This window comes from Salmo salar, chromosome ssa10 (genome assembly GCF_905237065.1).
Source record: "Salmo salar chromosome ssa10, Ssal_v3.1, whole genome shotgun sequence".
In the NCBI taxonomy this organism is placed as follows: Eukaryota; Metazoa; Chordata; class Actinopteri; order Salmoniformes; family Salmonidae; genus Salmo; species Salmo salar.
The window spans coordinates 15,405,436-15,420,720 of NC_059451.1; the positions used below are offsets into that span (position 1 = coordinate 15,405,436).

Below are 15,285 nucleotides of genomic sequence, written 5' to 3' on the forward strand. Positions count from 1 at the left end.
CTTAAAGATGCACTCTTGGATCTTAAGCAAAATAAATGTGTAACATATAGTACAAATTGGATTATTAACATATTATACGAATTGCAAAAAAACCCACATTTATAATAATTTGCAGGACGTAACATATCAGACTAAATGGATGACATAGTACACAATTTGATGACATAGTACACAACAAACGTGGACCACTGTTGGCTCGTGAGCACCACTTTCAAAACTACTGGCTGAAATTATACAAAACGTTCAACAACAAAAAAACTATACAAACGTTCAATCTTTAAGGTGTGAAATTGAACCCATACCTAGGACTCTCTGAACTTGCAATCAGATTTCGTAAGCCAAGTGGGGCTCTTTTCATTAGCTTTTCACTATGTAATTGAGAAACTCAATGTTCCCTGTAATTAAGAATAGATACTATAATTAAAAGAGGTTGAGTTTTTCCTGAAAGCTGTGGTCGATTCAGTACATTGGTTAAGATATCGATTTGAGTTCATAGTCAAAAAAGATTTTTCCACAACAAGGCTTGATCACTGACTTGAATTTCAATGTCTCATATCCATTTGCCCTTCTTCATCCTCACCTTGGATTGCAAGTGGGAGACAATCAGGAAAGAGAGTTTCGCTCTAACTAGTCACAGCACTCATAGTACTACTTCCAGGAACTGAAAGTGAAATTCATGCTGGACATGCTGACTCACACAAAAGCCCCCATTAACTGTCTTCACTTCCCCTGGCTTCTCCACTGCAACGGGAGATGCCAAAACCCAAAGCTACTATTTCAATGAACAGCTTTTAGTTATGGAAATAAATATTTATTAATAATGAAACAAACTTACAATTCAAACACAACTCACAGAAAATAGGGAAAAACGTTTCACCGCTTCAATGGTGATTACGAATAGTCATAAACAAAACAAATAAAGTTATATACAGGCTTTGATTAAAAAAACAACTGCTTTTTAAACACGTACCAAACCGGCTCTCATATCCCACAAAAATTAAGTAAATGGTGGGGAACAAAAATACCCCACACACATTGCAACCTCTCCACACATACAAACACTTCTAATAAGGGTAGCCCACATTAGAGACCTATATAACAGTCAAAACAACGAGGCAAATACGTGTTGCTTTCATATTGTATTACATTACCACAACACTGTCTATTCCTTTCCTTGGGAAACCATTGTGTTGTTTCTGACACACATCATACTGATATAGTTCAAAGTTCATATATACAATGTCAATACATTGTATTCACTTTTTTTAAGTTCAAGTTCTTATCACTGCTAATTTCATTGTATGATTTAGTTTGAAGAAACGTAACATATTGCATTCATCCTTCTGTTGTGACACTTAGACATCAATGGGTTTAAATGAAAGCTGCCAAGAAATTATAAAGGAGCAAATTACAGTGAGATGCAGTTAGATTATTACACCTATTACAGATTTTTTTGCGTCGGTTTCTATAGAAATGGGAACCTAAGGCCCAACGGATATACACCGTAAAACACAAACATACACACTAAGTCAATGGTTGACGCATACACACATATCCAGAAGACCCCACATCCAACCACAAAGGTGCGTCTCTATTTCTTACCCTGCTCTAGTCACTTCCAAAGGTCATAAGGCCTTGTCCTTTGACTGAGGTCGTGTCTACACTTGACACTTACATGCGACTTCTGCTATCAGAATACGAAGATCGCATTGAAAAGACGGGTCTAGATGCACAAAAGTTGCTTTGTGGTCTGATTGTGTTCAGATCGAGAGGCACCTTTTCATTGTAACGTTATAGGAAATACGTTCCTAGCCCGTGAGGAACGTGTTTGCTGGCCTCAAAAATGCTAGCCAACTAGCTAATATTTAGAAAAATTATTTTTTTGTTTGACTAGAGATATGCTAACCCATTTGCAATCCCTTTAGCGTTGCTTGTTAGCTTGCTGTCTAGCTACAGAGGTTAGCTGGCTAGTTAGCTAGAGTAGTTAGCTACTGCCATCAGTTGTTGTGTTATTTTCATATTTAGCCTATTCCACCGTTTGTAGAATGCATACTGACATTTGAATATAGCGCAGGGAAAGGGAATCCGGACACACTGTGGACACAGTAGACACATTTATATGTAGGTACAGACGCATGACACGTTCGGAATTCCATGATCAGAACTCTATGATCGGAATACTAAAGCTGCATGAACTGTCAAGACTAGACACTGCCAAAGGCCTGGACACGGGACAATGGGCAAGCCTCTCGTCTGTACCCTTTCAGGCAAGGAGTTCACCCCAGGTGAGTCTGTCCCTTGGTATGTCTTTACACCAGGAGGGTCAATGTTATTTTGCCTGAGGAACCATTTTTAGACAGTACATGTTCATGTTGGTAGCACGAGTGGGGGCCGCAATCTGGCTCCCGGGCCACAGGTTTTAGACTCCTCTAGTCTATGCAGTGCCGGGCTTACACTTGGCCAGCTCATAGGAGCCCTTCCTCCTGGCTCTCCTAAGATTGTCCAGGACTAGGACTGTGGTGGTCACCATCATACCCACGCAGACAGCAGGAATGACTATCTGGTTCCAGTCGGGTGAAGGACTGGAGTGCTTCTCTGTAGGCAAAGGGAAGATGGGAAGAACAGGGAGACAGTGAGGACGAGGCATACTGGCCAAAAATAGCATTTTATGTTTTTACAGCTTTCGAGTCCTCTCAAACGACACCAGTGTTTGTTATGGGTGGATGGAATTTTCTTGACTTTTTAAAGCTTCACTGTTCTCAAATTCCACTGTTGTTTGTTTTGGGGAGATAGCGATATCTCCGTTCTCTGTTTCCAATTTCTCAGTTGAACATGGGGTTCAAAGCGGTGAAGGGAAATAAAGTGCTCTCTACACTGAACCATTTCACTCACCCATGACGTTAATGCTGAAGATCTTAGTCTCGTAGCCCAGGTCATTGGTCACATTCACCTGGTATAGGCCTGTATCGTTGGGCGTAAGGTTCACCAGCAGGAAGTTCCCATCCAGGGAGTAGAGCTCTGTGCCATTGTCCAGTTTTCTCAAAACCACAACAGGTGGGGGGAAACTAACAGAGCGACAGCATACGGTGACATTTTGGCCCTCCTGAACCTCAGTGGACGGATAGACCAGAACTGTTGTATTCCTAGGAGGTGCTGGACAAAAGTTAAATAGAACACACTTGAATAATGAGGGAAGACACTGCCTTGAGAAAACAAATTAAAAACAAATATGAATATGGTGCAGGGCAGTTATAGTGCGAAATACTGTAAGGCATTCAGTCTTTTGGCAGTTTGCAATACAACATAACATTACCGTCCGCTATAAAGTAGATTCCTGAGCAGAATGTGTGAAATTACTGACAGCAATGTGTGAAATGTCAATGAGACAAGCTCTATAGAACCATTATCTAGAATTACGTTATGCCATTTCATGTTGTTGAGTTCCTGTGCAGTGTGAAGTGTCTTATAAGTGTATTTTGGTATGGTGTGACAACACTACAGCCAATGGCTAACTTAAACATCATGTTCTTAGATACCGACAGCTGTGACATGACAAGGAAAAGGCCACGCTCCAACCCATGAGAGCAAACAATACTAAACAGGAAGTGAAAACAAAAAGGTCTGTCGGTGTAGAGAACAGTAACTTAATTAAAGAACCAAAAAAACGAACTGGGGTTAGGGAAAGTTTCCTGCGGTTGCCAGTACGAATGCATGGTAGTGAAATAAAAGAAGAATGTGGTGTGTGTGTGCCGGAAGCCTGGCACCCACCTTTGACTGTAATGTGTGTGCTAGCTCTCTGGCTGCCGTGCTCATTGAAGGCCTCACACTGGTAGAGAGCAGAGTCTGCTAGCAGGGCAGAGGACAGGGTGAAGGAGGTGGAGGAGCCGTTGTGGGACTGGAGCTTTACATCCTGGTCCTCAGAGAGTCTCCTCAGCACCATCCATCCCACTGGAGCGCCGTCTGACAGGCAGGACACCGTCACGCTCTCCCCTTCCTTCACCTCACTGGCTGGGCTCACTGTGATGGTGGTTCCCCTGGGGGCATCTGCACAGCAAACATCAGACTCAGTTTAGGTTTCGAAAAACACATATAAGGCTTCCGAAAACCGCACTACACAACCGCCATTAACACCTCAAGGACTGAAGTTCGGCATGACAGATTCCCTAAATTTAAAGCTCCAAGGGCAGTGTGTGGACACCCCAGGGTAAATACCAGTGATTTAAGCAATCAACTGTTCATGGTCCTCCATTCAGAACACAATGAGTGGATCAGGTGTGTTATGATTATGATGCTGGGGTGGAACAAAGGCCTGCACCACCCATCGGCTCTCTAGGACCATCAAGCAACTTATCCACCCAATGGCATAAAAAATTCATGATTTGAGCTAGACGTCAATAATCTGTACAACCACTTACAGTGGAGCTCCAGTACAGTCACCGCCTGCCTCTCTCTCCGGCTTTGATGGACTACGTCCATCTGAAGACCGACTCTGCAGGTGATCCGTCTCCCCTGATCCTCCGGTTTCACCAAAAAAGATAACGTCGACGTCGCATTCTGGAGCTCACTGGAGTACTGACCCACCCCGGAGCGTAGCTCAGTTTCCCCATCGAGCCATTGAATCTGCAAGTGACTTGCTGGGTAGACATCGGCTACAGAACAGTACAAGGTGGCCTTCCCGTCTTCCAGAAAGGGTCCAGGGTTCTCGATGATAGGGTCCGAGGGGAAAGCTGGGGGAGGAGAGAGAAATGGGTAGATGAAAATATCAATATGTGACTAAAAGTACATAAGACCAGATAGAGCTGTGAGCGAGTTAGTCAGTCATGTTAATGGGTAGACTCTTCACTTTGAAGGTTTAAAGATGGGGTGTTTCAGATTGTGACGTGCCGATATGGGGACCTGACACATTTCCATAAGATAGCAGACTTTTAAAAAGACTGCGAGTAAGGGAGGCATTAATCAGCATAACTTGTGAATCATGTGAGTCAATGGCCTAGAATGCACTAAAGCTTATACCCATTTTAATGCAATGACAACACTTCTGCGAAACTCTACATTTCACCGACGGGAAATATGAGAAGTCTTCAGTGACCCTGGAGTACTTTTTATCATTCTTCACTTTATGTTAATCTCTCTCCCACATTGAACCAGACCACTGATACCAGTGCATTCCGGCAAAAAACAAACTGGACTTCTGCCCATGTTGTGTGGGAGAGCAGCATGGTTTCGAGTGATCATTCAGGCTTTAAGTCTTAAGTTTGGTTTCATAAGAGGATGCTTATTCTTCCAACCTCCTACAAAGGGTCACTGTACTCTTTCGAAATCAGTGACGTGAACCTAAGCATTACCCCACACTGAGCAAAACAGTTGCTATATCAACATAAACCTGTAGAATGTATTGTGCCACGCTTTGGTACCACTGAACAAGTGTAAGGCAAATTACAATCAACCCCAAATAACTTTGTTTTCATCTGGACATTTCCAAACAAAATGTAATAAATTATATCAAACTGGCATTGGACTTCTGTAAAAAAGTGGCCAATGACAAGCACATTTATTTTATTTATTTCTAAGCACATTTCTTTCTTCCTTCTCATAACATACAAACTCACAGTAAATAGATTGAACTAAACGAAGCCAAGTCATCTTTCTGAGGATGTATAGTATACCCACAGAAAACCTTGACCTCTGCTTGCTTGGCCTTGATGACAGAGCCACACTTGGCCTCGCAGGTGTAGGCTTGCTCATGGGCCAGCCCAAGTGGGCCCAGGTGGAGCTGGGAAAGGGAGTCCTGGTTGCGTGCGTGGCTGTGGACGGGCATGTCCAGCATGCTCCTCCAGGAGAAGGCTGGCTGGGGACAGCCCGAAGCCAGGCAGGAGAGCACCAGGTTGGATCCTATCTCAGCCATCACCCCCGATACCATCTCCACCTCCAGGGGATACGCTGAGAAAAAAGAACCACAGGAAAGAGGATAGATGACTCTGCTCAATTCAGATCTGCTCCATTTCAGTTCAGTTCAATTCAGTTCAGTTAATTCAATTCTTTTAAAACCAATTCACTATCCCTCAAAGAAAATCTCTTAGCGAAATCAAATCTAGCCACAACTTAATCCACAACAGAAAAAAAACGAAGCAAACATAAGAGTATATTAAAAAGAGTCAAACTACATCGCAAAGGCAGGTATCATTATAGAAATCAGCTGATCGGTAAAACAATGAACATTTACCCAGAGCCCTCTACTCCACATGATCATGATCATTATTATAATCTTTATCATCTACTACTTCATCCCAGTAATGGTTTTAATTATTACTCTGAGTATGTCCTGTATTCAAACCCACTCATGTCATCGTACCCGGAGGTGGGAAACACATACACGGAGTAAAAATAACAGCAATCCACATTGGAGTCCCTCAAACGTCTGTATGCATGTGTTCAGAACATTGGCTGTTTCTGTTATCTGCTGTGTCACTTTTCTAGGGCTCTTGTACACAGAAGAGGCTTGGTGACTCAATGGCTTGGTGACTCAACACTCAGTTTGCTCCCCAGGGAAATTGGGTTTCAATGCATTTACTAAGACAAATTTCCCCTTTTCTTCAGGACATGTCGCTTACATGATTTATCTGTACATGTAACGGCTGTCGTCGGGAATAGAGGACCAAAACGCAGCAGGAATGTGGATGCTCATCTTGTTATTTATTTTAAATAAAGAGAACACCAAAATAATAAAACGAAGAACGCACGAACAACAAAACAGTCTTGTCATGCTCACACAGGCAAAACAAGAAACAATCTCCCACCACACCAAACAATTACCCATATATAGGACTCTCAATCAGAGGCAACGAGAAAGCACCTGCCTCCAATTGAGAGTCCAACCCCCCATCAACCTAAACATTGAAATACAACAAACCAGAAAGAACATAGCAATACCAAAACATAGAACATAGACCAAAACCAGGAAATAATAAATCAAACACCCTACTACATACACCACCACCCCGAAACCACATAAACAAAATACCCTCTGCCACGTCCTGACCAAACTACAATAGCAAATAATCCCTAAACTGGTCAAGACGTGACAGTACATTGTTATAGTTCAACTGAAGGAGTATTTTTGCAGTACAACAGTACAGCTTTTGGTTACACTTTACATTTAAATATATTATGCAGTTACATGGGTGTAATTAGGCCTACATGTAATAAACTCTAACTATACTGGCAACTATTTTGAAACATCATTTTTCCAGTTTCCATTATTAGAATCCAGCCATTGTTTCATGTACAACGCTACAATTGTGTAATTCTAATTTGGTTACCAAAGTAGTTACAATAACTACTGCACAAAGCCTAAGGTCAACTTACAATGTTACGTTACCGAAATATACATTTTAAAAAAGAATCTCACCTTCAACGGAGAGCAAGGTGCTGACTTTCTGGCTGCCGTGCTCATTGAAGGCTTCGCACTGGTAGAGAGCAGAGTCCGCTAGCAGGGCAGAGGACAGGGTGAAGGAGGTGGAGGAGCCGTTGCTGGACTGAAGAGTTACATCCTGGTCCTCAGAGAATCTCCTCAGCACCATCCGTCCCACCGGAGCTCCGTCTGACAGGCAGGACACCGTCACGCTCTCCCCTTCCTTCACCTCACTGGCTGGGCTCACTGTGATGGAGGTGTTTGTTGGGGGAGCTGCCAGAGGGCAGACAGAAGTTGAGCTCGCTATTTAAGAGGTTGTTTTATTGCGATTGCTCCCCCAAACAGACTTTTAGACAAAGCTACAAAGATGACTCCTTACTATTACACTATCATAGAGTGACACCAAACAGAACTTATCCAAAATACAAGACCGAGGAGAAATTCATTTTCATTTTTAGAAAGTCGGGTAGTTATTATCCTACCTTCAACAATGACGTTCACGCTGGCTGTGATGTTTCCAATGGTGTTGCTCGCCACACACTCATATTGACCAGAATCCACCAGTGTCATCTCGGTGAGGACAAGCTCCTCGCTCTGCCCCACTATGACAGCCTGTCCGTGCGGACCAATGGCCTTCCACCGTATCTCTGGTCTGGGGTTCCCTTCAGCATGGCACAACAACGTGGGACTGGAGCCAACTCTCACAACAGTCAGCTCAGATATTGACGTAATCTGTGGTGCATCTGAAAAACAATATATAGAAATTATGTTGTTGTTGTAGGCCTCAATTGTGAACTATGGATGACATTTGGTCGTTGCAGAATAACTGCCTAAACAACACTGACTTTAAGATCAGCGCTTATATGGGTAATTTGATATTAATCATATGTCAACCATGCATCAATGCATCACTAGCAGCTTCCCTTTGCCTAACAGTCACGCTGCAGTAGTAACTTACAAAGCACTGTGAGAGAAACAGAGGTTTCCTTGGTCTTCTCATCATCGGGCACACCATCCTGATCGTGAGTGGCTCTGCATGTGATGCTCGCCTCTTTGTCCTCGGGGGTGGGCACGAACGTGTAGGTGGACACAACAGACTCTGCATCTGTCTGGAGCGTGCTGTCCCCTCGCAGCCACTCAAGCTTCAGGTGCTCTGCAGGATAAGCGTCTGTCACCTCACACGTCAGAGTGTTGGTCTGGCCCAAGAGAAGTCGGTCATGGCCTGATATGACAGGGGCCTCTGGAAATGCTGGAATATCAAATTGCGATCTTATTGCATGCAGTGTTTGAAATTCAAATTCAAAGGCCTACTTTAAACATGTGCATTTGAAACTGATTAAACTGGACTGATTTAATTCAGTAATTACTTTACAATACATTGCATGATTATTAAAGCATTAATAAACAATGTATTAATACATTTGCATTTCGTGTACAAGCATTTAAGCATGATAAGCATTACAATTCATAAGCATTCAGAATATGTATAACAATGAATAAAGAACTTATAAGCATGTCTTATACATTTCTATTGGCTTATAACAATGGCTGATGCTGGCTTATTCTGAATTAAGTAGATTGGACGTACAGTATACTTTGACAACAGCACGGTGTTGTTTGGTCGATTCTCCGCAACTGCCTTTGCAGAGAAGTGTGTCATCATGTGCTGTCGCCACAGGGTCAAAGACCGCCACTGATTCCGACCCGGAGGTGTGTATTTTTGCAAACATTGGCTTATCCTCCAGCAAAGCCCAGGAGATGGAAACCTTTTCATTGCAATCCTTCACCGAGCATTGCAGCTCATGCCTATCACCAACTTTCAAAAGTGCACTCTTTGGTTTGAGCTCCATATGAAATGCAAATGCTGAAATGAAAAATAACAATGAATTACAATTCACATTCATAATTAATAACATATTTCAAAACTATAAAGTAGGTTAAGGAAACTTCATGATTGTTTATTTTTTTTAAATTCAATCTGAATTCTAGGTTATAAGCCTATTAGTAAATTATCATATTTCGCCTACTACGGCTGCATTTAAATATGTACATGTCGTTAAGTACAATACTGACATTTTCAGGTGAGTTTACATCCCGAGGCTACCCACAACCCTATTAAAATGCCAAACACTGCCACACAGTAGGCTACCTACAGTACATAGTTTGAAGGCATGTCACATTGATTGTGAAATGTTAATGATAAAAATAGAATCACTGCTTACCTGTTACTGGTAGTATCAATACCCATAACAGAATGAGATACATTTTTGTGTTGGATAGGCTGAATAAAAAAACCTGTAAGGAACTGATTTGAGCTAGACTGTAACTTCCCTTAGTCCTGCTATGCTGTGCTGTGGATGATGGGTCTGGTCAGCCCAGAGTCCAGAGTCTGTGGATTTATAAATTGGAATAGGGAGGGATACCAACAGGGTGAAGAAAAAAAAACATTTAACACACCCACTTACAATTCCAAGTATGTCACGGAGGAATTACCCCACTACTGGGGCCTCTCATTGCATGGCCTTCAGTCAGTCTCTCTCTCCTATGGTTGTGAATAACAACCCCCTCTGCTGGTTTAAATCAAACTCAAGATGGTTTCCTTAAAGGTCCAATGCGGCAGTTGTTATCTCAATATCAAATCATTTCTGGGTAACAATTAGGTACCTTACTGTGATTATTTTCAAGAAAAAATGGTCAAATAAAAACAAATATTGCTTCTTATTAAAGAGCAATTTCTTAAAACAAATTCTAGGAGTGTCTGGGAATGGAGTGGGGAGGGGAAAACTGAAAAGTAGCTGTTATTGGCAGAGAGGTTTGTTGATTAGCTAATTAGTTAATATTGGTCTATTAACTAATTTACCACATGGTGACATCACCGCGGAAGGACAAAACTCTATTCCACTACAACAGGCTGAAATTTCAGACAGCCTTTTCAAACAGCTCTTACACATAAGGGGCATTATCATAATTTTCATAATTTCACAGTATTATTCCAACCTCATAGTGTGGAAACATATACAGTTGAAGTCAGAAGTTTACATACACCTTAGCCAAATACATTTAAACTCAGTTGTTCACAATTCCTGACATTTAATCCTAGTAAAAATTCCCTGTTTTAGGTCAGTTAGGATCACCACTTTGTTTTAAGAATGTGGAATGTCAGAATAATAGTAGAGAGAATAATTTATTTCAGCTTTTATTTCTTTCATCACATTCCCAATGGGTCATAAGTTTACATACACTCAATTAGTATTTGGTAGCATTGCCTTTAAATTGTTTAACTTGGGTCAAACTTTTCAGGTAGCCTTCCACAAGCTCCCCACAATAAGTTGGGTGAATTTTTGGCCCATTCCTCCTGACAGAGCTGGTGTAACTGAGTCAGGTTTGTAGGCTTCCTTGCTCGCACATGCTTTTTCAGTTCTGCCCACAAATCTTCTATAGGATTGAGGTCAGGGCTTTGTGATGGCCACAGTCAATACCTTGACTTTGTTGTTCTTAAGCCATTTGCCACAACTTTGGAAGTATGCTTGGGGTCATTGTCCATTTGGAAGATCCTTTTGTGACCAAGCTTTAACTTCCTGACTGATGTCTTGAGATGTTGCTTCAATATATCCACATAATTTTACTTCCTCATGATGCCATCTATTTTGTGAAGTGCACCAGTCCCTCCTGCAGCAAAGCACCCCAACAACATGATGCTGCCACCCCCATGCTTCACAGTTGGGATGGTGTTCTTCAGTTTGCAAGCCTCCCCCTTTTTCCTCCAAACATAAAGATGGTCATTATGGCCAAACAGTTCTATTTTTGTTTCATCAGACCAGAGGACATTTCTCCAAAAAGTACGATCTTTGTCGTCATGTGCAGTTGCAAACCATAGTCTGGCTTTTTTATGGCGGTTTTGGAGCAGTGGCTTCTTCCTTGCTGAGCGGCCTTTCAGGTTATGTCGATATAGGATTCGTTTTACTGTGGATATAGATACTTTTGTACCTGTTTCCTCCAGCATCTTCACAAGGTCCTTTGCTGTTGTTCTGGGATTGATTTGCACTTTTCACACCAAAGTACGTTCATCTCCTTCCTGAGCGGTATGAGGGCTGCGTGGTCCCATGGTGTTTATACTTGCGTACTATTGTTTGTACAGATGAACGTGGTACCTTCAGGCGTTTGTAAATTGCTCCCAAGGATGAACCAGACCTTTGGAGGTGATAATGATTTCAAATAGCCTATCAGAAGCTTCTAAAGCCATGGCATCATTTTCTGGAATTTTACAAGCTGTTTAAAGGCACAGTCAACTTAGTGTATGTCAACTTCTGACCCACTGGAATTGTGATACTGTGAATTAAGTGAAATAATCTGTCTGTAAACAATTGTTTGTTTACAGACAGATTTGTCATGCACAAAGTAGATGTCCTAACCGACTTGCCAAAACTATAGTTTGTTAACAAGAAATGTGTGGAGTGGTTGTAAAATGAGATTTAATGACTCCAACCTAAGTGTATGTAAACTTCTGACTTCAACTGTATAAAACACAGGAAAATCAAGTTTTTGACTGCACTGGACCTTTAAAAACATGTAATGAAATGATCTTTTAGCTGAGGAGAATCACATTTAAGATCTCTTTGAAAATCATAGACATGCTATGTTAATTAAAATATAGATATTCCAAACATGAACTATATGGATTTATTTTATTTTTGCCTGCATGTCTGTCATATACAAGACACATATTTTGCTCAAGTCAATCTCCATTAGCCTGAACACATCAAAGTATAGCACACCCATAGTAATATAAATGGAATGTATTTCTACGACCACACCAATGCATCTGAGGACAAAGACACCCATGTGATAAGAGCAGCGTGCTCTCCAGACTGTAGTGTTCTCCCACATATGCATGGCCTCTATTGTGGGCCATGTAACAGATTCCATTGCAGACCCATTCATGGTGACACCACATGAAGCCGGTCAGTCCTTGTCCCGTGAGGAGGCAGGAGAACATGACATATGATCAATCCACTTCACTCTGTCACTGAAATACTGTGACCTGGAGAGAAAGCTGTTCATGTGGTCACAGTGAAACAAACAATCAATAGGACAACCTTGGAAATCTAGATGTGTGTGTTTAAAAACCTGAAACCCCACCTCTTCAAGGAATACCTGGGATAGGATAAAGTAATCCTTCTAACCCCCCCCTTAAAAGATTTAGATGCACTATTGTAAAGTGGTTGTTCCACTGGATATTATAAGGTGAATGCACCAATTTGTAAGTCGCTCTGGATAAGAGCGTCTGCTAAATGACTTAAATGTAAATGTAAATGTAAATAAAACAAGGCATATTAGGGAAGATTAGTGGTTGATATTTTATTATTTGATATCTAGAGGCCTTCAAATTCAATACAACAGTGTTGGAGCTCCAGATCCAGACTTGCATAGATACATCAGAAATGGTGAGCACATTTAGTTTGAATCATGTGTAAATCATTGATATTCTTTCTGTCCTCACCCACACCAGCCAAAATGGGACAGACGTGTTACCGACAGTAATATAACACACACACACACACACACAATACCAAAACAAAGCATACTGTATACTGTACATAGTGTACATTTTTTCAAAGACCATACTCTGATGTAGCATAAACATTATATTTAGTCAATTACAACAATCCTCAAAAGTGCTTAGGTTGAAAAAAATGTCTTATGAGGGAACTCTATTTAACATTAGTACCATCATAGTTCAGTTAAATGTTCTGGAAATACTGTTAATCTTGGTGGTATAAAACAGAACCATTCACCAACTTGATTAAACTCATCTCAACCCCCCCAATTTCTAAATATAGGCTAAAGTGCACTTTCATTTTGACAAAGCAGAGTTATGCAACCGGGACAGCATCAGAGGAAAGTCCAAGCATATTGTATCAGAGTAATGACTATTAGTGTTCCGTGGGTCAAGGGACAATGGAATTTGCTATGAACACTGTGGTTCTATCAACAAATAGCTGTCCTCACAGACATAATGTGATGAAGTGGTGTCTGATACTGCCAAGATTCTGTCTCATTTCACACCAATGGTTGTTTTGATGAATAAGAAAGGGTTTCATGAAAATAATGCTGTTAAATTGCTGAGGTAAAATAGTTTAAGAAATACTTGATTTTTGCTGTTATAGAACTATCCCACTGGGGACAAAACAGGTTGAATCAATGTTGTTTCCTTGTCATTTCAACCGAAAATATCTATGTGAGGACATTGAATCAACATGGAAAATGTATTGGATTTTCAAAAAGTCATCAATGTAAGGGCATTGTCTTTTTTTCACTGAATTTTTAACCAAAATCCAATGACATGGTGAAATGTTTTGTTGATTTCATGTTGAATTGATGTTGTTGACATCTCAACCAAATGTAAATCAAAACTACACGCTGAACTGACGTCTGTGCCCAGTGGGTAGTTTATATAAAACTATACTGAACAAAAATATAAAACGCAACATGTAGTGTTGGTCCCATGTTTCATGAGCTGAAATAAAAGTTCCCAGAAATGTCACGCTGGTGTAAAGGATTTGGAGACAGGCGCAGGAATACATCATCGGGGTATTTAATACACCCAAAACAAACACGTATACAAAACACTGGGATGTACCCAAACAAAAGAGCGAGGGTAAACCTCGTAGAACGACACGGGACGAGACCCGTAAAAACACAAATGCACAAAACACGCAGCACAGGCTGAGACAACGCATAGGTACTCACACGACCAACAGACATGGGAACAATAATCGACAGCCCAATGGGGAAACAAAGTGCACATTTACACAAATACAGTCAGTGAGGAATTGGAACCAGGTGTGCGTAATGACACAGTTCATTGCAGCCTAGAAGGCCGGTGACGTCGACCTCAGGAACTGGTGAACAGAATGAGCAGCAGTACCGGGGGGAACCGTGACAAGAAATTTGCCATACACACAAAAATCTTATTTCTCTCAAATTTTGGGCACAAATTTATTTACATCCCTTTAGTGAGCATTTTTCCTTTGCCAAGAGAATCCATCCATCTGATAGGTGTGGCATATCAAGTAGCTGATTAAACAGCATGATCATTACACAGGTGCATCTTGTGCTGGGGACAGACTCTAAAATGTGCAGTTATGTCACATGCCAATTGGCATGCTGACTTGCAGGAATGTCCACCAGAGTTGTCAGCGAATTCAATGTTAATTTTCTCTACCATCAGCTGCATCCAACCTCATTTTAGAGAATTTGGCAGTACATTCAACAGGCCTCACAGCCGCAGACCACGCTTAACCACGCCATCCCAGGACCTCCACATCCAGCATCTTCACCTGCGGGATCGTCTGATGAAACCTTGGGTTTGCACAACCAAATCATTTTGGCACAAACTGTCAGAAACCGTCTCAGTGAAGCTTATCTGCGTGTTCGTAATCCTCACCAGGGTCTTGACCTGACTGCAGTTCGGCGTAACCGACTTCAGTGGGCAAATGCTCACCTTCGATGTCCACTGGCACACTGGAGAAGTGTGCTCTTCATGGATGAATCCCGGTTTCAACTGTAAATCAAATCTTATTGGTCACATACACGTGTTTAGCAGATGTTATTGTGGGTGTAGCGAAATGCTTGTGCTTCTAGTTCCGACAGTGCAGCAATATCTAACAATTTCTCAACATATACCCAATACACACAAATGGAATTAAGAATATATAAATATGGACAAGCAATGTCAGAGTGGCATAGACTAAGATACAGTAGAATAGTATAGAATACAGTATATTCATATGAGATGAGTAATGCAAGATATGTAATCATTATTAAAGTGACATTATTAAAGTGACTAGTTTTCCATTTATTAAAGTGGCCAA

At 41.3% G+C, this 15,285-nt stretch overlaps 1 protein-coding gene across 1 annotated transcript; it reads right to left on the reverse strand.

The window, feature by feature from the left end:
- Window positions 1-2,893: 2,893 nt before the first annotated feature.
- Window positions 2,894-9,873, reverse strand: LOC100526765 (vascular cell adhesion molecule-like protein). The gene is given in 10 exon segments (XM_014216011.2): window positions 2,894-3,049; window positions 3,052-3,153; window positions 3,769-4,044; window positions 4,416-4,727; window positions 5,671-5,940; window positions 7,409-7,684; window positions 7,894-8,154; window positions 8,370-8,660; window positions 9,000-9,275; window positions 9,634-9,873. Coding segments are annotated over 10 exon segments (2,223 nt in total). The 5' UTR covers window positions 9,677-9,873; the 3' UTR covers window positions 2,894-2,933.
- Between the last annotated feature and the right edge of the window lie 5,412 nt (window positions 9,874-15,285).